At 39.4% G+C, this 21,991-nt stretch overlaps 3 protein-coding genes across 3 annotated transcripts; 2 read left to right on the forward strand and 1 right to left on the reverse strand.

Moving 5' to 3' along the window:
* Nucleotides 1-5,251: 5,251 nt before the first annotated feature.
* fgf8b (fibroblast growth factor 8b) lies at nt 5,252-9,636 on the forward strand. The gene is made up of 5 exons (XM_010771768.1): nt 5,252-5,902; nt 5,994-6,030; nt 6,624-6,804; nt 8,431-8,537; nt 8,812-9,636. Exons 1-5 carry the CDS (start codon nt 5,844-5,846, stop codon nt 9,106-9,108), a joined length of 681 nt encoding a protein of 226 aa, XP_010770070.1. The 5' UTR covers nt 5,252-5,843; the 3' UTR covers nt 9,109-9,636.
* Nucleotides 9,637-11,310: 1,674 nt separating this feature from the next.
* dpcd (deleted in primary ciliary dyskinesia homolog (mouse)) lies at nt 11,311-13,788 on the reverse strand. The gene is made up of 6 exons (XM_010771769.1): nt 13,661-13,788; nt 12,951-13,031; nt 12,720-12,844; nt 12,456-12,589; nt 12,191-12,293; nt 11,311-11,768 (listed from the first exon to the last, which is right to left on the reverse strand). The coding sequence occupies exons 1-6, from the start codon at nt 13,722-13,724 to the stop codon at nt 11,664-11,666; spliced, it is 612 nt and encodes a 203-aa protein (XP_010770071.1). The 5' UTR covers nt 13,725-13,788; the 3' UTR covers nt 11,311-11,663.
* Nucleotides 13,789-13,983: 195 nt separating this feature from the next.
* On the forward strand, nt 13,984-21,358 carry poll (polymerase (DNA directed), lambda). Its single transcript, XM_010771770.1, has 7 exons — nt 13,984-14,024; nt 15,209-15,352; nt 15,486-15,783; nt 16,340-16,457; nt 17,326-17,664; nt 17,818-17,991; nt 20,700-21,358. The coding sequence occupies exons 1-7, from the start codon at nt 14,021-14,023 to the stop codon at nt 20,883-20,885; spliced, it is 1,263 nt and encodes a 420-aa protein (XP_010770072.1). The 5' UTR covers nt 13,984-14,020; the 3' UTR covers nt 20,886-21,358.
* Nucleotides 21,359-21,991: the final 633 nt, after the last annotated feature.

Below are 21,991 nucleotides of genomic sequence, written 5' to 3' on the forward strand. Positions count from 1 at the left end.
GTTTTCGCTTGCCGGTGGGGGGGGCTGAAACTCGACCGACAACCAATCAGATGAATCTCCCGCCCCAGACACACAAGCACACGGTTTGATTGGCTAGAGCTTGTACTGGCATATGATTCGATTGGCTGACGCCTCCATCGAGGCGTCAAAAGAACATTGCTCTTCTTTTGCAACGAGCACCACGAGAGAAGCTACGCTTTGCTCCCACAATGCAGTTCAGCGAATCGTGACGTCGCCCCATTCAAAGTGAATGGGCAGAAGCGTTGAAGCGGCAACCCACGCCGCCTTGTGTAGGGGCCGTCAGAGCTAACCTGTACTGGAGAGAGTATGTGTAAAAAAGCAGGAAATAAAAAAAGGAACTCACCTTGTGGTGAACCCGCGAGAGAAAAAGCATTTGAGCAATGGTATTTTGAGCAAAACACATCATAGACATGTTTTTTATATATTTGTATATATCTGAGAGCCATAATATATGCCTAACCATAGGAGACCTTTAATAAAGTTACAACATATGAATCCTATCCAGGATTACCTTCTAAGGGGGTTTCCATTTTCCTTTCAGTTATTTTTTTAATATCCTTCAAGAATTAAACGGTTCCATTCTATTAGTGCTTAAATGCCATTAATGCTCCATGTCATCCTGAAAATGCCCCAGGAACAAACGACAGCACACTCTCGAACCAGTTCAAGGTAAGTGTTGTGAAGTGGTTCCTGGCACATCATGTGGTTCCCGTTGTTGCAACAAAGCAGCAGTGCATAATTACAACAGGTGATTGAAGAGTTTATTCCTTCTAAAAAGCCGCTGAGGTTTGGGCGGTGAGCGACACTGCTACCAGATGACAGTGGGAATCCCAACATCCCACATTTTCTTTCCACACTTGAACATACACACACCCTCTCATATTCTGTCCGTCTTTCTCTCTGGCTCCGTTTTGTTTCTCTTCCTCTATGGTGTCTACCTTTCCATTGGCTCTGCCTTGTGCAAGAGTGTGTATTTTTATGTCTCACATTAGCTAGGGGGAATAATACCTCTCACTGAATGGTAGTCTGCTCTGGGGCCTTTTCAGACATTCAGTCACTCTTCTTCTAAGAATAACCAATGTATGTCTTTGCCAGAAAGTTCCTCTTTTTCGTGATTGCTGTTTTTGTGCCTCATTCGCTGATACCGGGGCTTTGTATTAGTTAGCAAACTGTGATCCAAATGAGAAAAGCAGCATTGGGAGACTGGGAGAAAAGACAAAAGGAGTCAGGATCTGGGGCAAAACTTGGACCTGTGTCAACTCTTCTCAAACTCATTAAGAGGCCAGAAAAGCTAGTCACTAGAGAATCTCAGGAGTGAGGCAGCAGCCAGTTAGGTATGTAAAAGCGAGAGTAAAAAATGATAGCTTTTGATCGGGTTTCAGGGGAACCTTTCATGTACAGTCTGGAGAATTTTAGCCAAACAGTCTGACAGGTCACCTTTACCAAATGCCATTTACATTGGCAGAGACAGAGTTCTTTCTAAATTGTAAGTGGCTGTTGTAGACTGTGGTGAACTCAAAGAGAAGTATCGACTGTACTGTACAGGACCAAATGTTCTTACTCAAGTTTTGTTAAGAAGTTAAAACTGTGGGGAAGATACTGCATGTAAGCATTAGTAGCTCAAATGTTGTGGATAGTTAAAGGAATAGTCCAACACTTCTTTGCTGAGACTCAGATTGAAATATTATTGTGTACACTTGAAGGCATTACATGACAAATAATGACACAAACATGCGAAATACTTGAAAATATGACATGTCCATAGGCCTTTTATTTAAGAAAAAACAGAACCATTGGATCAAGTATACACTGCTTATATGAGGGTTGAAAGGAGTAATACAGTTTGATGCCTTGGTTGGGACCACGGAGCCTGCATAAATATAGGCTCAACTCAAGCCGTTCCGCAAAACTTGATTTGTTGAGGCCTTTATTCGACGTGCAAAAGCTCAGAAAAATGTACCTCATCTGTTGCTCTTATGCTGCTCAACATTCAAATTATGTGTGAAAGTAATCATTGCAAAAACAACAGTTTGAAAAAAAATTATTGGTGTGCAAATGTATCTGAGGAAAGAAACGCTACAGTCAGTTAGCTTAGCATAATGATTGGAAACATTTGGGAAATTGCTAACACGCCATGGGCAAACTCACGTTTTTTTATAACTCACTAGTTAACTTGTTATACCTTGTTTCTTTAATTCATACAAATTATACTCTTTGTGGTTATGAACATTTCCGACACTTTCTTAGCTGGGTGCAGTGAGTGCTTAGATTCACTGTTATATTTGTGTGAGACAAATGAAATGGGATCAATGGTAAATGGACTGTACTTATATAGCGCTTTATCAGGTCTTTACGACCCCTCGAAGCGCTTTTAGATACTACAAGTCATTCATACAGAGCAGTGCCAATTGCTCTTGGATAATAACATTCACACACATTCATTCACCATTGGCCATGCCATTGGGAGCCACTCAGGGTTAAGTATCTTGCCCAAGGATACTTTGACATGTTGACTGCACTCTCAGCAAGAAAGCGTTGTCTGAAACGCCCACTTTAAGACGTAAAAATCCCAAAAGGTATGTAAAAATTCTGTGTCAGTACAAGTGGCACCCTGTAAACAACAAATATTGCTAAGAAAAAATGATTTAACAGAACTATTAATTAACAAACGGATGTTATTCTTAAGGCTGCTTACTGACAAACGCTGACTGTTCTGTGCAAATCTAGTCTAAAACAAGAACTGATTAAAATGCTTATAGACAGGTTTTCATCTTCACACAGCTATTGCAATAAAATCCTATAGATTTTACTTTCTTTTCTTTTCTTTCTGGTTGTCACTATATTAATGAACATGTGGGGAAGACAGCTTCATAGCAATCATAGGACTGTTGTCTCTGTCTGGTCTTAACTGACCCAAGGCCATGACAAGAGTATGCTAAGAATCTCAGAGAGAAAAATACATTTTGAAATGAAGTAGTGTCATGCTCTCTGTATAGACTCAGCTGCTTGAAGAAGGCATGTTGACTGATATAAATAATGGAGAGGAGGGGTTTAATGTTTTTATCTGAAGGAATTTGGATTTGCTTTAGAAAATAAAAATACATTATTTATCTCTAAAATAATGTATTGTATGTATATATAATGTTGGGTTATGAACAGTTGATTGTTACAAAACATAAAAAGAGACCTTCCATCTCTCCAGGTTTCCTCTTCCTAATCAAATTTTCTTTAAATGATTTGTGGCAGAACTGATCCGTAGGTCAAACATGATGCGTCATTGTGTAGTCTTCATAAAAAGTTCACCCCTTTAATTATCATGCATGTGGATATTAGCTTTAAGATGTGTGATCATTGCTTCATATGGGGTCAAATATGAGAACAAAGAGCTGAATTGTTCCAGGTGGCAAAAATGACTTGTTACAGTGTCCCGCTGGAGCTAATAAGGCAGGTCAATTTTCACCCTCTAAATCCCCTGCATTGGCTGAAATGACTGATTTACAGCTAAGACATGGACCAAATTCTAACAATTATATACGATATGTTATACTCCACTCTTGTACAGCTGTGCTCTGGGAAGGGTGCAAATGTTTCCGACCATCCAGAGAAAACCGGGCTGTTTTATGAGAACAATCACAGGTAAGAGTCAACACCAAGAAACTGTATTCTTTCTCAAATAATCTGATTTGAGGCTTGAATTCAGTTACTGCAGAGTGGCTCTTCTATCTGACTCAAATCGTGTACATATGATCTTGTTGTATGATGTTTCCCCTACAGTCACAGTTTTTGAAAGACATGGTAAATTATTTCATAAGCATAAACCAGAATAGTAGAGGTGGAATACAGTGGGGATCAATATAAGATGTTCCATCCATTAGTCATAAATATATAACTGGCTTATGACAGAACTTTAGCATCTTTGAGTAACACATCATCTGGATAAGAGCTTTAATTATTATGCAATCGATTAATTTTGACTATTTTGATAGTCAATTCATCGTTTAAAGTGAATATTTGTGAATTAAAAAAAGCAGAAAATAGTGTTTTCATCCCCTCAAATGTTAAGATGTCCTCCTTATCTCTGTTTTATTTCATTTTAAACTGAATATCTTTGGGTTTTGGAGTTTCGCATATATTTAAAGACATTGAGAAACAGGGATGGACATTTTCCACTATTAGCTGACACTTTATTGAACAAATAGATTGCTTAATATAGAAAACAATTGGCCAATTAATTGATAATTAGAATAACCACAGCCCTCATTAAATGAAGTTATACAACCAGTAGTACTTCAAAGGCAGTTAGATCAAACCTATAATTCATTCAGAGAATTAAGCTACTTCAAAATCTGCATTTAAAATTTCCCCTTGTGTTTGATCAAAAAAAGTGTCAACACAATTGATCAATGTTCTGACAGGCCAGAGTTCATAGTATACCTTGTAAAGAATAATCACCTTATAATTGCATGATATAATGCAGTATGTCTTGCTGTGAAAGTAAAGCAGACCTAGGCCAGAGACACTTTTGAAAATCAACCCAGGTTTGTGAAAAGTTATGGAAGAGTGACTGCAAGCAGGAGAACATTTGTATCCAAGGCTTTAGATGTTATGTGAAAACCATTCTGTGTCATGTGTTCACATGGAATACATATTACTTACATATGTAGGATGAAAAAGTACATCAAGGTCCGTCCTGAGGGACCACCAAACAACCTCTAACCTGCAGCCAGGGAATAAGTTAATGTAACTGTAGATTTTCTTAAGTACATGCCAGGGAATTTTTCCATGTGTACATGTCTGCTTATAGACGTACACTGTGATTTAACATGGATGAAGATACATGGCATGTGCATGATTTAGATGAATGTGTATAATTGTGAATACATTCAACATTTGGAAGAAGCCGAAAGCTGATTTTAAATGTGTTTGTGTGTTGGTATCTTTTCTCTTGATATCTCTTTTTTTTAATATATACAATTGGAAGTTGTCATATGTTCATATTGTTGAAAAATACACATTCAGCTCATTGGTGAATGATGTGCTTGTGGATTTGTGCGCAAATACGTGCAGGCAAAGCGTTTTAATAAGTATTCAGTTTCAAATTGGCTCCAGCTCGGACGCTCCGCCTGCTCTCGCAGAGGATATTGACTTTCCCGCAAGTTAAAGTATTTAAATGTAGAGGGAGACAGATGCTGTGGACTAGAGGCGACCACAAGAAACACACGTGTGGGAAGAAGGTTGACGTTCGAGTTTTTTTCCCTATCCGTGCATCTTATAGAGGGACAGCTGTAACACAATTAGCTGCAACTGCACAGCAGATCATTAAAGCCTTGTTGGTACTTGTGGGATGCATTGGACATTTTTAATGTAACCGCTTGTTTTAAGGAAACTCACGGCGCGCATCTGACCGCTGATGCGTAAAGATCCGTGCGTAAAACTAAAAATAATCGCCACTGCTATGCCATTGAATGTCAGAGAGGATTTATTTCGACTTGATACCTTAATCAAGAGCTTCTTTACTGAAAACAAGTGATTGACACGGAGAGGATTTAATGGAGGTGGCTCGGTGACAGCGACACTTCTCCGGACTTTCAGTTTGGATTGGAACCGAGGCGCATTTAAATCTTCTGGACTTTATTAATATTTCACTAGAGAGGAGAGGCGATCCTGTATCCTGCATGGGACGTTGACAGTTTTTGGATCTCTTAATTGTCCCGGCTATCATCTTCTATGTGTCACAAGAGGGGGATAAAAACGGATCTGAAATCCCCACCAGGAGGAACTTTATTTCCGAGAGCTCCCAGCACCGAATCTGTGGAGTATTCATGAAGCAATATTTGAACTATTACAAGATGAGGCTGAGAACATCGAGGTTAGGTTATCTGTAAGTAAACATTGGCCAACATATTGTAATTGTAACTTCATTTAAATTTCAACATAAAGTCTAATATTGTAATTGCTTTTTCTTTTCCCAGGTTACTTCAGTTCACGGCGCTTTGCTTTTACGCACAGGTAACTCAAATTTGCACTTCAATAAAAAAATCATTAATGTTGCGTGAAGTTTTATAATGAAGTAGATAACAGTTAACACAGGTATGCAGGCGCCGCACTTTAGCGTCTCTACATCTGCAATAGGCTGCAATAACAATGAAAACATTTATTATGAGTGCTATGGCAATTGGCAACAATTCAAACATCTTGAAAAGAGGTAAGCTCTGGCCCATAAAGTAATTGTTAAAACATATGTGGATGGAGAAGGGCTGAAAGGAGAAAAAAAGAAGTCAAGAAGGGGTGAAAGATCATCGGTGGTAAAAACAACCTATCAGAGGGAAATGTCATCCCCGAGGGTCCATGAAAGCATCTCGAAAAGGAAGATAGACCTATGTCCATGTACAAATATGCCTACATGAAAGAAGAAAAAAGAAGGAGGCCTTATTTTAAATGTGATGAATGACATAATGAACTGTGGGCCTGGGACTCGGCCTTTTGACTGGCAAGCTTTAGTCTCCTCACTCATAGTTGACTTTTTTCCCCGAGTTGTTAAGTAAAAAAACATTTAAAAGTAATTTTACATGTAGTGACATGTGTTTTCTATTGTCCGACAGAACACTGTGCAGTCCCCACCTAATTTCAAGCACCATGTCACCGAGCAGAGCCGGCTGTCGGACCGGATGAGCCGCAGGTTGACCCGAACCTACCAGCTGTACAGCCGAACCAGCGGGAAACACGTCCAGGTCCTGGCCAACAAGAGGGTCAACGCCAACGGAGACGACGGAGCGGTGCACGGTAAGAAAAAAAGACCAATGTATATTAGAAACTATTAAAAGAGATAATAATACAACTAAAAATAAAATAAAACATAATTCAGTGTCTATTTAAAGATGTTACGTTTTAGTAATAGGCAAGACATGGACTGTGAATTTGCGAGAGAAGTTTTCAAAATATCGCGAGAACAATAATATTTAGCTTTAAACATTAGGCTATAGCCTAGCAAAACTCTTACCTTAAGTGGCGAACAAATACATATTCAAACATCTCTTATGCCAATTATATAAAGCTAAACATTTTTTTCACCCGTTTCTTTCTTTTAAATGTGAGATCTGTTTTGCTGTCTTTACAATGATGCAGAAACTTGTTTACTTGAAGCCCCGGTGTGTCACAGAGAGATTAACAAAACCGTTGACAGCTAAACGCCATCTTTTGTTACATTTCAATTATTTTAAACCTCAGAAAAGCAATAAAAAAAGTGAACGTGTTCAGATTACAAACACGGGAATAGTTTAAATTCAATGGTGCGCGGGGTATTGTTGAAAATAAGTATAAATTATGTCGTTCTTGGCAGGCTGCTGGAAAATGTTAGAGCCAGGAGAAACCGTTTGCAATTGTAAACATCGTTAGTGGCATTCTTGTTGCACCCTTTTAAGGCCTTTGAAGATTATATATATATACATATGTATATGTATATATATGATATATAGGCCTACATTGTTGTGTGTTTGGCAGTCTATAAAGTCCTCGGTACATGTAATGATGGACTTCAGGGAGATACTCTTTGCTTCAAGCAGAACAACTAGCTTAAACCTAAAGGGAGCAGAAATTCTGTCACCAAAGGAGTTTGGTGTTTCTAGCCATCTTTCCACCCCAGCCACCACCAAGATCCATCCCCTTCTCTATGCCTGCTGCCTGGTTTCTGGAGGTTCATTTTATGAGGAATTTTCATTGCTTTACAACTCAATGTATGACTCAATTTATTAGGAGCGGTGAAGTCAGCATCTTCACTTTATACCTTTTCCTCTCCTTGCCTCTCCTGTGTGCTCTTTTGTCTTTTAAACCTTTCAGCCCACACACACACACACACACACACACACACACACACACACACACACACACACACACACACACACACACACACACACACACACACACACACACACACACACATTGGCTGAACATCCTAAGTGGGTGTCACTTTTGTAAGTGGCCCAAATCTGACCGCTGCTCTGTGCTTGTGGCTGTGTCCCTGACCGCAGTATTCTCACTCTCCTTTCTCCACAGTCTGAGCTGCATCACAGCACAGCATTTACTGACGTTCGACAACAATCGCGCCGTGCGAAATGACTATCATTTGGTGCTTTTTTGGCAGGCTTACATGCTTTGTTAAAGGTGGCTACTGGACCATAAAAGGGTTAAGAGAGGGAATGTATATGTCATCTTCATGATACTGGTTCACTGCTCCTGAAAAACCATTAAGTGTTGACATTAAATGTTGAAGTGATGTAATTCCAGTTCATTACAGTACCCACCGTACATAAAGAATTCATTTGTCTCACACACTGTAACATCATTGTCTGCACGCCTGCACCATGTCAGGATTGTGTCATCTCATTAGTTGTGATGTGTTTGTCTGCGCAGCTAAACTGGAAGTGGAGACGGACTCTTTTGGAAGTCGTGTTCGCATCAAAGGGGTGAAGACGGGATACTACATATGCATGAACAAGAGGGGGAAGCTGATCGGCAAGGTAATCTGGAATTCATAGTTTGTGTGGCTGAATATGGCTACAGCAACATCTTGAAGTATGTTTTGTTTCTTAGACATTTCCAGATTTGCAGCTTATGGCAACACATTGTTGAGAAGCATTCAAAAGCCAGAACAAATTGGATTTTGAGTTTTTCTGAACAGCCCTCTCATGGTTTCAAAGAGTATTTGATTGTCTGGAAATAAAGACGATTTTCTCATTCTGGATGAGTTCCAACATACCTCAACTTCTCTCCCCCGTCTTTTTTCTCTCTCAGCGGAAAGGACGAGGCAAGGACTGCATCTTCACTGAGATTGTTCTGGAAAACAACTACACGGCGCTGCAGAACGCCAAGTACGAGGGCTGGTACATGGCTTTCACACGCAAGGGCCGTCCGAGGAAGGCCTCCAAGACCAAGCAGCACCAGAGGGAGGCCCACTTCATGAAGCGTCTACCCAGGGGCCACTTGCTCAGCGAAAGGAGGCCGTTTGATGACCTTCCTCTCCGTGTCCCTGCGAACCCTTTAGGCAAGCGGACTAAGCATTCGCATCACCAGCGTTCAGAGGGCCGCTGAGGACTGAAACCACTGAGCGACGAACCCGCACAAAAGAACCACTACCAGGGGAAACAAGTGCTCCCAGAGAAATTAACTTTTACAGTCAAGTGCCCATACACTTTTTGCCTCATTTTGTGGACTTTGTGTAATTCTTTGTACTGGATTGTATGTAACCATTGACTATCTAATCTGTTAGTTATTTCCAATGCAGACAGATTTTTACTTATAAAATCAATGGGCAGGAAAGGTACCGAAGTGTTCAACAATATTGTCTTGAATGAAAACCTCTGGTTAGAAGTAAAACCAGCTCAGCAACAAAGAATGTTTTAAAAGAGAAATGAGTACAATGAAGCTAGACACGGCAGCTATCTGTGGATTTACTTGTGGTTACAGCATCTGAGTCTCAGTCGACATGCTATCCTGCCTTAAGGAGGCCATTCTGGAGAATCTTTAACCTGTTTTGTTTTTTTCTACATATATGAATATATTTTTACTGTAAAAATGTAAATGACATCAAATGATGGAAATATTTATTGTAGAGTGTATATTAAAACCACTAAAGAATCAATTCACAAGCTGTGCTGCTTTTCTCTTAAGTGTTTTGGGATGGAAAGCATACATTGTTGGTTGCCCCCCCAAAAAAACTGTTGTTTTTTCTTCTTCTTCTTCTTCAAGCTAGAGACCCAGATAACTGAGGGGCAATATCTGTGACAGGCTACTGAATTCAATGTGCTCAGCAAGTGAGACTTGGGCCTGAATGGCCCGAGCTATGCATTAAAAGCGATGAGGTCAGCCCACCATTTTGGCCCAAACAAAGGTTACCACCATGTAGTTGCATTTCTCACGATCGCACACCGTAACCCTCTGATCAAATGGGCCCTTTGTGAAACCTCATATAAAAGGGCATGTTATACAATAGTGGGTTCGAATAATAACACGAGGAGGGGTCAGTTATCAAAAAGAAGCCAGTCACACAGGGAGGGGTTGAAGGGGTGGTGGTGGGGGTTGCGGAGAGGGAGTTGAAGGGTTGCAGCAAAAGCATCGGGGCCTGTGTGGCAAAATGTGGCATCGGCTGAAAGAGGGGGAATGGCTGGGAAGAGGCATTCGGCAATGAAAGGGAGGCAGAAAAGAAACCCTCTTCCCAGAAGCAGTTGAGCATGACCATCAGAGGCCAAACGACAGGGGAGGAAGAAGACCCCGAACACAGGGACCCGGCTGCTCTCACAGTGCATGAGCTGGATGTCCAATTTGTTAGTTGGTGTTTGTTGCTGCAGGAATTTGTTTTGACAGCAGTTCAAGCTCTCAAAACTAAAGCATTGAAGTAAATAACTAAACTTCTGAATGAATGCTTGCTATTTATCCGCACAAAGTAGTATCCACACAGCACCTATTTTAAAAGAGAACAAACGAATGAAGTATGCATTTTTTTTTTCTAAAATTAGATCCCTCAAAGGAATTTGCAAAACAACAAGACAGGCTATGTTTTTTTTGTACTCTTGTTCTTTCCATCTGGAAGAAGACAAAGCACTAGTGAGAGACCTGTGGTTTTGTCTCTGCTTTTTGCACTTGCTCTCTGGGTTTGGACAAGTGGTAAAAAAAATGCTAGGAATCACACGGTTGAAACAAGCTATACTTAAATGCTATTGTCTCTTTTGAACAGCTCTGCAAGAAATGGTATCCACTGTCTAAGTATTTTTTGACTGGACAGTGTTTATCTGGTCTACTGAAATAAGTAAACAAATCTAAAAATATTCTATCTGAAGGATTTGTTATCTTTGGTACATGCTGTATTATAAATAGCAATAAAAAAATAAAAATAAAAATCCAAAAAGCTTGTAATGCCGTGTTTATATTTGTTAGTAATATCAAATTTGATGGAACAAAGCCCTGCAACATTCCTAACTGTTGTGCATGTAGCTGCAGACCACAGAGTCAGAGTGACCCTCTGTTGTAAAGGGGGAACAGTAACACTAGCTCGCTCTCTGACCAGACTTTCAGTAATGGCTTTCAGGGTGGGCTACTACATGCAAAGAACATGAGGGTATTCAGTTAACACAAATGGGATGTGCTGGTAACGGTGACCCCAGAACAAACAGGGATGAGGCATTGTGTGTTTTGAGTGTTTTACAAGGACATCAATGAAAGGAGGATGGTAGGTTATGTGATCCTCATCAAACTTGCTCCCTAGTAGTTTTGGTAACGAGAAGGGAAACAAATAGACACTGTTGTGATACAATTTTTAATGTAAATTATTTTTTGCAAAAACAATAATTAGAGAAAACACTTTTAGTTCACCGAGAAAGGTAATACATCTAGTTTTGAGGGTTTAAAACACCAATATCTGGAATGTCTGTATCAAATATATCCAGAAGGAGAAAATGTTAACATTAACGTAATACATGAATCCCAATTAGGAACAGATTGATAAGGCACTGTGCAAATGCTTTCTTAATGAAGGGATCCGAGTAGAAGGAATAAATAAACGTGGGCTCACATGTGACTTGAACATGACGCAGTGAGGTTCTGCTTTAAATTCAACGCAGAATTTATCCCCTCGCTCCCACAGTCCGAATTCACTGAGTTTTGCAGTCCACATCCCCTTCGTCGGTCCCCTTCAGTTTCTTCAGCTCGTTCAGTAGCTCCTGTTCCAGGGTTAAGATCTCCTTGGGTTTCTTGTACTGGACGAGAGAGAAGAAAAAATTAATTACTTAAACATTCGCTCCATTTCCCTCCTGCAAATCCTTCACTGTAAATCTTTTTGCAAGAGCCTGCAAAACATAAAGAAATCATAAACAAAGAAAATATTTATGTCAAAAACTTCAGTTATTGATGTTCAAAGGGAAGGCTTGAGTTTAAAAATTGGTATCAAATACTGTATAATTCCATAAAAAGCTTTAAATAAAACACAATTCAACTTTTTTTGTTCATCTACCTTTGCAAATTACTGCTGAGAATAAAATAATTGGTTCCCTGCACTCAAGATTTTAGGTCAGAATAATGAGAATCAACCTTTAGTTCTTACATCTTTACATTTAAAGCAATTGGTAAGCAACATTATTGGTAAAGATTCATGTATTTGTGATTGTTGTGTAGGACTTACGCTGATAATTAAAGTGTTGTTTGCGTGAGAGAAGTTGAGGGCAGAGTTTTCCAATGGCAGCTCATTGCGATCCAAATCAGGAATATTGAACTTCTTATAATACCTGGGGAGATATGGAGAGGATGTCAAAGGTTTATCACACTCCTGTGTAAACAAATGCATTGCAAACAGTGCCATCTATAGGGAGGATACGAGGATTACATGCAACAAGTGTACAACACAGGAATTATAAGAACATATAGAATGGGAAACCCAGCGTTTTCACTTTTTGTTTGACGTTTTGACGACGATGCATCTGTCAGACGGCTCTGCAGAAACACTGAAAACATCTTTAGGGAAGGGAAGGTTGCGGATTCTCCACTGAAAGCTGTTCTTTGTGTCTTTACGCATTAGCACAGGCTGTGGAAAAAGAAACATTCAAATCCATGTTGCAGAGATGACATTCACTAGTGTTTTTCTCTTGAAAGATTAAAGAGAACTTATAAAGTAAAGAAGGAAGAGGATTAAGGGTAGAAAAAACAAAACCTACGTTTGAGCAGTTCTCCTTGATCACCTCCGAATCCAAAGAAGTGTCAGGGCCTGCTAGAGGCTCCCCGACCTCCACCTGCCATGGGCCCTGATCTCCAAGTGTACTTCTATGGCGCCACTTTCGTACTGTAAAGAACCGAACGTTTTTATAACATACATAAACTTATGCCATTAAAAACCAGAAGGGCAGTAGCTACATGCTTCTGTTCGAAACTCAAGATGTATTTCTCACCAATGAGCTCATCTGTTTTCAAGTCGTACTCTTCCGACATTTCTTTTCCATCTGTAAAGAGGTAGTGGATTTTCCTTTTGCCTGGAGGTGGAATTTGAAACGATTTTTCATATAAAATTACCATTTAACAACAAAACAAGACACACCAGAATACTATAATGTTAGTTTAGCACAACCTATACAACTACAGTCTGTACTAACACAACATCACATGGCATTATTGGTTAATTTTGTATAGCTGTAAAAAGAAACCAACATGGATGAATAAAAGGTGCTTCAGGGAGTAATGTAAAGCGAGCAGAGATGCTAACAGGAAGCAGAACCAGACTCAAAATTAGCTAGATGCTAAAAGTAGAAATGCATAACTTCTCTCTCCAGGCACTTAGAAAAGCGAGTCAAAGTGTACTTCTTTAGTCAGACACAACTTTTTCTGAAATGTTGCTACAGGCTCCTGGCGAAGGGCTTAATACATTGTCAAAACATATTTTACAGCATGAGTTTAACGGTCTATTTCTGTTAACAACATGTGTAATCTGCTACAAGGCTAGTTGTTGTGGCACCTGGTTGTCTCAAAGTGACATTGTTGTTAGCTTGAGAGCTAGCAAGCAGACTAAGTTCATGAAATGAATAAAGATAAGCAAAAATATAGCAATGTTGGCAAAAGCATATCTAACACTTGTGTAGCGTCGTTTTCTTTTGAGGTCCCTCACCATCGCTTATTAAAGCTGTTTTCTTTGATGATTTCAGGATATCAGTCCAGTTTTGCACAGCCATGTTTCTAAAGAGGTTTCTCGTGCACAGGGCCACTTCCGGACACGACCCGTAAATTACGGGTCGTAACCACAGTAACTGATAAACTAAAGACGTAAACGAGAAATTGTATTCAAATACATAAAAATAATTTAATTCAACTGTTTAGTCGTAAAATTAATTTTAATTACATGGTGTAATATAAAGACATCAAAGCATTGTTGAAATAGATTAATATATATATATATATATATTGTGAATGACCCGGAAGTGAAGCAATTGATTTGGCTGTTGTTCTGTTCGTATGGTTCCATCTGACAATGGGTAAGAGCCCACATATTAGTTTTTAAAAGCGTTTTGGAAATAAAAGTACCGTTGTATTTTCTATATATTGTAGTGAATTAAACCTGGATTTAAACATTGAGTGAAAATAACAGTTTAAACAGTTTTAATATCGATTGTTTAGGGTTAGAGCCCGATAGCACAAGCTAAAGAAAGTTAGCTAACACGATTTTATCGTTAATAAATCTCATGAGACATTATATTATTATCACAGATTGATAATTAAGCCTTTTGTATTAACTGCTGTGTCAGCTAGCTGGATATCTGTACTGAGTACAAGCTGAAACTGTTTTCTATTCCAGTGTGTTTAAATCATAGACTGGATATGGTTTAAATCTACTTGGTGTTACTGCTACAATATATAATGTTGACAATGCAGAGCAATGTTATGCAACACGTGTTCAAGAAGTGTACTGTTCTGTCATAGATAAATGAAAGTAATTCGAGATCAACAGGCATCAATGAAAAGGCAGTCCTGCAATAGCATTTACTCATTCATTTACTTAAGTAAAGTACTTCAAAACACATTTAAGGACCTATTAATGCGATTTAAAAATAATATATACTGTATTACTTTGAAAATGAATACTTTCATGCTTTCAACACAACGGATCATGTTAATAATTACAACGTTTTGTTAATATAAATAAATGTAACTACTCCACCGGCTCCAGACAAAATTACTCCCACAATGACCAGATTTAACATAAAATGCTGCACATACATTTATGGATGTATTGTAGTATTAAATAATTTAACATTAACAGGTGGCAATCAGTCTGCATACACAGTCTGCATATACCTTTGCTACCTAGTTAATTAAGATGAAGATACATGTGCTTAGTACATTTAGATTAGGATACGTACATTACTTCATTATGTAAATAAGAATGCACTACATTTTAATATAGCATTCTCCCAGTGTAACATAGCTCCTGTCAAATAGTAAAAACTATGGCATAAGTATCAAAGGCAAAAGGAGCATTTTGCAAAGGTTTAATACTTTTATTCAGTCAATATTTCAATGTGTAACTACTGTCAACTCAGACATAGTTAACATGGTTTCCCTTTATGGTATCACACAGACTTTACTATAGGTTTGTGGAGGAATTTTACTGAACGAAATTCTAAATAATAAATAAATAAATCTGTTTTCCATTTCACAGGCCTCTGGCACCCTCCTTCAAGAGATACAATGGAGCCTCGTCACGGTATTATGAAAGCCTTTCCCAAAGTTAAAAGAGCCAGAGTGTTACAGGGAAAGGATGCTCCCCCAGTGAAGAAGAAACCTGAAGAACATGATGTCAAAGGTTATTATTGTGCGCACGCACGTGCACGTGTGTGATCTGCATTAAGGATGTATTAGGAGAAGAAACCCCAAAGTTGAAGCCAAACAAATTCAACATATTCCCTCTTTGAAACATGTTCCTCTTTCTGTCCCAGGAAACTGTTTTAAAGGCGTCACAGTGTACATTCTGCCTGCTGGAATAGGAAATGCCAGATGCCAGATCTTTGAAAGGCAAATTGAGCAGAATGGAGGACAGACAGAGAGAGCGCTGTCTCCCGGCGTCACCCATGTTGTTGTGGATGACAGCATGGACAGTGACAGGGCGTTGCGATTACTTAAAGTGGATTGTATGCCCTCTGGAGTCCAACTGGTGAAATGCATTTGGTTGAGCTCGAGCATCACTCAGAAACAACTGCTGGATGTCGACAGCTACAGCCTTCTTTTACCAAAGAGGTAGATAATCTTATTGTACTTTTTTAATGCTTAACTGCATCTTGATTTTACTATGTTTCCAGTTTATCATATACATCGTTTTTTGCAGAAGAGAAAGCCATAAATGTGAATCCACTTTTGAATTGTACGTCGCAGTTACTACTTAAAGGGAAAATGAAGCGCAGAATTCGAAAGTACATATATTTTATTTAGCTTGTAGTGCTTTGTATCAATCTAAATTGTAATATGTTAAGTTGCAGAGTGAATGAAATGGAATTAATTGACATTTGGTTTGTGGTTTTCAAAGGGCCCAAAAAATACATTTGGAAAACTCAACAACAATTTGTCATTTCATTAATCCTGAGTGTTTTACTCAAGATAATCCACAGATCTTGTTGCGAGCAGTTTTATATAGGAACTATTTTCTTTCTATTGACCTACTCTACTACTACTGTTCGGCTGTCCCTTTCACAACGAAGCATTTCCACAAGTCCTTTGAAATTAAACGCCATACATATGTTTGAAAATGCAACGAGTTGTCAGTCTTAAAATCTCTTTTAATGTTCTCCCCACTTAGGCAATCTGAAACAAAGAATGAAAACATTGAAGAAGAGCTACCAGATGTCCAGCCGACTGCAAACGCTATTGTTGAGCCAACGTCTGATCACAGCAAGCAAAAGGGGACCTTAGACATGGTAGGTAGGTATCCTGCTCCTGTGTACAGGTTTTGCAGTCTGTAATCATTTTGTACCATAAGGAACAAAAGGTTGACATTGAATACATAAAAAAAACACGTCTGTGTTTGTTATAGTTAGGGCTGCACGATTTTGAGTAAATTATATTTATTTGAAAACATTTTCACATTTTCATTCAGTATTATAAAAAGATCATCTTGTGATTTTCTTTTAAGACGGTCTCTACCAAACACAGATTCTTTTTTATTAAAAGGGCCATTTTATGTTTTTTAGGTTTTTCCCTTTCCTGTAGTGTATTATATACGTTTTTGTAAATGTAAATGGCCTGCAAAGGCTAAACTACCAAAGTTCCCTCCAGAGGCCTGGAAACGCCTCTAGTATAGTCCTTTATTTCTTCCGCAACATAGTGACATCACTAGGTAACACTCAAGCTTCTATAGACTAGGGCTCCAACACATTCTACGTGATGGGCTAATGTGCGGGTCATCTCTAAGCAATTGACCAATTACAAAAGAGTCAGCCAGCTAACCAATCAGAGCAGACTGGGTTCTGGATTCAGAGAGAGGGTGAATAGAGGTGCTGCAGCACAGGCAGTATGAGAACAATAAAGACCTTTTTGAACATTAAAGCATGGAGACATGTCACAGTAGAGACACTAAATAGGAACTTACAAATGAGCATAATAGGGTCTATTTAATTCTGTAGAATACTGTTTAGCATTGATTTTTCTGCAGCACCACAATACTTTATTCAGAATGGTTTTTTTCACATATTTAGCATTTACCAAATATTGCACCAATTGCCATTTGGATATTGCACTATTCCATATTGCAATTTTGATAACATAACCTTCATATTTTACTCTCAGGCAGTCCTAAACACTCAAGAGGAAGTGCGCGGAGAAGAAGACGGGGTCTCTCAGAGTGACCTGGAAGCTCTTATCACTGGTCAAACCCCCCAAGAGGAGACTCCTGGCCCCAGCCTGGAGCCCGCTACAGACTCTGCTGCTCAGAGCGTCGTCCCAGGGAAGTGGGTCTGTGCCCAGTCTTCTCAGTCCAAAAGTAATAACTTCAACAAGGACATCACAGACAAACTGGAAGTGCTGGCCAAGGCCTACACTCACCAGGGGGACAAGTGGAGGGCACTGAGCTACTCCAAGGCTGTCAACGCTCTGAAGAGTTACCACAAGCCCATAACATCCTACCAGGTAGCCTGAAAGCCTTTTGTTGTTAGTGTCTGGACTGTGTGTGTAGCAAGTGCTTTTAATTTGATGACGCGCAAGTATAAATATTATTCTAATGCACAATAGGAAGATTATTTTTTTTAAATTTTAAATCAAACCTTTTTTTATTTGTTTTAGGAGGCTTGCCAGATCCAAGGAATTGGAAAACGCATGGCTGACAAAATCGATGAGATCATGGAGAGCGGTCACCTGCGGAAGCTAGACCACCTCGGGGATGCTGTGCCAGTGTTGGAGCTTTTTACTAACATCTGGGGTGCAGGGACTAAAACTGCACAGCTGTGGTACCAACTGGTAAGACAGACATATAACCTGATTTAGAAAATCTTCTTGCTGTTTATATTCCCTATATTTAAATTACTTTATTGCATATTTTGTCGCATAACTGCTGTCTGACAATTAACAAGAAACTGAAGGACATGAAGGATTCATATAAACAGGGGTGCAAATACCTTTTTTGCCCTGGTTCTCAAAGGAGCACCTGGAGATGTTGCTTGGTGCTCATCCTTCAAATGAAATAAACCGTAACTTTTGAGGGGGTCTTGACTTTACTTGCCAGACACACGGCACTGAACACACATGCAGAGGTGAACACAGAACACACATGCAGTGAACATAACCAATAACCTACCATAGCCAATAACAAATTAATGTAACTTATTTTATTTGTGTTGTTCATTCATATCTTATTTTACCTTAACATTTATTTATTTATGCATTTTTTTTGTATCTCCAGTTTTAAAGGATATTTTTGGTTACTGTCCTATAGTATACATTGGAATGATTTCAAACCTGTTTATCCCAATAATTATAAAGGAGTGCCTTGGAAATATGTGTTTTACATAAATTGTGACCAATCCGTTTGAACTTAGACTAAAGTTAACTATCTAAACACTCAGAGTCCTTTACCTCACTGAGCTGTAGTTATCAGCCTCTCAGTCTGACTGGAGAGGACTCTCCCTCCACATTATTGAAGACACATCTTCTTCTTGTATCCGTTAAAGCAGCTAGCACCAGATTCTAATAACAACAGCGCCGGTACCGGTGCACCCTCCCTCTCTCCCACGCTCACTCGCACTTTGGCTGTGAGCTGCGGGCGCCAGATAAGCCAACATCCCCCATTTTCATCACCTACAGCGCCCATCGTGCAGGGCAAATGAAACGTGTAACCGGGGTGAAAAGGTTGTTACATTTACTTAATTATGAATATTGTTACATCAAGGCCGAAAATTAGGATGAGCACCAACGCATCAAAAATGTGTTTTCCCTCCCAGAACTTACCAGCTGGCGCCCTAGGCGAAAGGTTATAACGCAGTGCTACGGGCCGGCCCTGAGTTCATATGCAACTCGCAAATATCTTTCTCTCTCTCTCTCTCTCCTCTCTTCTCTCTCTCCTCTCTTCTCTCTCCTCTCTTCTCTCTTCTCTCTCTCCCTCTCTCTCTCTCAATGTTGGTACGCAAATGTGCCTTTTTTCAAATGACCCGGTGCTCTCTTTTTGGCGGAGGTGCGCATGCGCACCTGCGCACCAGTTATGTGCAGCCCTATATATAAACGTTAATTTTCTAACTAAAAAGTCCCCTTAGTACTAATCTTGCTTAAATGTTCAAGGGCATTTTTACAGGCCAAAATGTTGTCTGTTGAAATCAATAATCAGTTTGTGCAGTTTTAGACACAGTAATCGTTGTCCAAAGCAGACCAACCCCAACCGATTAGAAACCCCTTGTGAGAGTTGTTTAACATAATTTCGAAGCGATCCCTAGTGCAGTTAAAATACAATGAGAATATACACCGGCCCACTCCCTATGTTTTTGGTTTTGGCAAAACATGAAACAATCCCTTTTTTTTCACAGATTGTTTTGGTTCTGCCAAAACATAGGGATTATAGGCTGCCTACGCAGGCTTTTGTTGAGATCAAGACAGATGAACAACCAATGCTTGTTTAACATCTCGCCTGAAGATAACATGTCGAATACTAAATGAAGTCCATAAAAATAGTGACATTTGTAGACGCGGGGTTTTCACTGTTTCTGTGTATAATTTTCGAATGCAACATTTTCAACCAATAAGAAAGGCTTCTGAAAGTACATTCCCTGGTCCTATGTCCTGTGTACATGCAATGTTTCCCACAGAATTTGATTCTATTTGTCCCCGGCAAGAAAATCCAAAGGCCCCTTAACCTATTCGGGTGGCCCACGCGCATCCACCCCCCCCTCAAATAAGAAAATACATGCAAGTTCATGGCTACTGCAGACAACGTTCTTGTTGCTCTTTGTTGCGTTGTTAATGAGTGAGACACACCGGAGTTGAGGATCTGTGGGGTTTATTCTCCCAAAAATATCATTTACAATTTAGGCATTTAGCAGACGCCTTATTCTAAAGCGACTTACAATGACCAATTACAGGGACATTATCCCTGGAGTAACCGAGGGCTAAGTGCCTTACTCAAGGGCACACTAGTAGTGGTGTTCCAGGCGGGATTTGAACTCGCAACCTTCCGATCATCAGCCCGCCTCACTATCCATTAGACCACCAAAAATATATTTATAAATCGATGTATGGGAAAAGCTGACATGCCCCTTGAGTATCAATTTCCTTCAGATTTGGAGTAGACAAATAGACCATGGCTTGTGAAAGCGCCCATACGAGAACCTTAAACAAAATATAAGTTATCCTTTCTAAAATGTTTGTTAATACATGTCAGATGCATTGAATAATATATGTTAATATAATTATCTGATTTTGTAAACTCTCAGATATCAACTGAAGTATCATCCTTAAAAATACAATTTGTTGGGCTGTGAATCCCTATAAAAAACAAGAAACTATGAAAAACATTTGCGTTCTTCATCAAAATCATCAAGGAATTGTAGTTAGGCTGTGAACTAAAATACATTATCATAATTAAGTGCATAACAGAGAAAAGAACGACACAGGAGACACATTTCTATTATATAACATGCTTTTTTCTTTTAAGATTGATTTAAAATGTTTTTTCCTTTTAGGGATTTCGCACACTGGAGGACATCCGAACAAAAGCCCACCTGAGCACCACTCAGAAAATAGGACTCAAGCACTACGATGATTTTCTGGACCGAATGCCCAGAGAAGAAGCAGCTGCCATAGAGAAAGTGGTAATGCATCTTCATCTGTCGCAATATTTACATATATCATTCTGTATAAAAGACTGAAGTATGCCTGCATCTTTCACCACTTTTAATATGTAACATGAGGTGAGGTATCTCTGAAAAAAGATTCCCCCTCTAGCCCTCAGTAATTTGGAAGGAGATGCTGGAAGTAGAAAAACGGTTGTGTCAGCTTTCCTTGACTGCTTGATAATGGGAAAACCAGACGGAGCATCCCAAAGGGGAAAACTACTCCTTAAAAGTAGCCGCATCTTACGTTAGCCAGATACCTGTTCACTCCAGGGCGCTGAGTACAAGACTAGTTGTTTTCATATTGTATTACTTATTTTTCCTTGAAAGCTGCCAGATAGAAAGTGCACATTAGATAGATGACTAAAGCAGGTGTATTCCCTCCGGCTTGTCAAAAAGATGATGTGCTGGTTCAGCAAACCTACCTCCCAGGATAAGGCTAAAAAGCGTACTTGTAAGAGTAAAGAACATATCCAAATATTTGAAAAAATCCTCCATCATACTCGGAAAGCCTATACAGTGGGGCAAAAAAGTCAGTCACCAATTGTGCAAGTTCTCCCGCTTAAAAAGATGAGAGAGGCCTGCAATTTTCATCCTAGGTACACTTCAACTATGAGAGACAGAATGGGGGGAAAGAACCCAGGAAATCACATTGTAGGATTTTTAATGAATTAATTGTTAAATTCCTCGGTAAAATAAGTATTTGGTCACCTACAAACAAACAAGATTTCTGGCTCTCACAGACCTGTAACTTCTTCTTTAAGAGCCTCCTCTGTCCTCCATTTGTTAACTGTATTAATGGCACCTGTTTGAACTTGTTATCAGTATAAAAGACACCTGTCCACAACCTCAAACAGTCACACTCCAAACTCCACTATGGCCAAGACCAAAGAGCTGTCAAAGGACACCAGAAACAAAATTGTAGACCTGCACCAGGCTGGGAAGACTGAATCTGCAATAGATAAGCAGCTTGGTGTGAAGAAATCAACTGTGGGAGCAATTATTAGAAAATGGAAGACATACAAGACCACTGATAATCTCCCTCGATCTGGGGCTCCACGCAAGATCTCACCCCGTGGGGTCAAAATGATCACAAGAACGGTGAGCAAAAATCCCAGAACCACACGGGGGGACCTAGTCAA

This window comes from Notothenia coriiceps, unplaced genomic scaffold (genome assembly GCF_000735185.1).
Source record: "Notothenia coriiceps isolate Sejong01 unplaced genomic scaffold, NC01 NC01_scaffold00010543, whole genome shotgun sequence".
Lineage (NCBI taxonomy): Eukaryota > Metazoa > Chordata > Actinopteri > Perciformes > Nototheniidae > Notothenia > Notothenia coriiceps.

Bases quoted from the DNA above. Each gene is read 5' to 3' on its own strand.
- fgf8b (XM_010771768.1), top strand. From the start codon at position 5,844: ATGAAGCAATATTTGAACTATTACAAGATGAGGCTGAGAACATCGAGG. The intron at 6,031-6,623 runs GTAACTCAAATT...ATTGTCCGACAG, and splicing joins CGCTTTGCTTTTACGCACAG to AACACTGTGCAGTCCCCACC. The intron at 6,805-8,430 runs GTAAGAAAAAAA...TTGTCTGCGCAG, and splicing joins AGACGACGGAGCGGTGCACG to CTAAACTGGAAGTGGAGACG.
- poll (XM_010771770.1), top strand. The intron at 16,458-17,325 runs GTAGGTAGGTAT...TTTTACTCTCAG, and splicing joins AAAAGGGGACCTTAGACATG to GCAGTCCTAAACACTCAAGA. The intron at 17,665-17,817 runs GTAGCCTGAAAG...TATTTGTTTTAG, and splicing joins AGCCCATAACATCCTACCAG to GAGGCTTGCCAGATCCAAGG.
- dpcd (XM_010771769.1), bottom strand. From the start codon at position 13,724: ATGGCTGTGCAAAACTGGACTGATATCCTGAAATCATCAAAGAAAACA. The intron at 12,590-12,719 runs GTAGGTTTTGTT...CTTTTTCCACAG, and splicing joins TCAAGGAGAACTGCTCAAAC to CCTGTGCTAATGCGTAAAGA. The intron at 11,769-12,190 runs GTAAGTCCTACA...TCTCTCGTCCAG, and splicing joins ACAACACTTTAATTATCAGC to TACAAGAAACCCAAGGAGAT.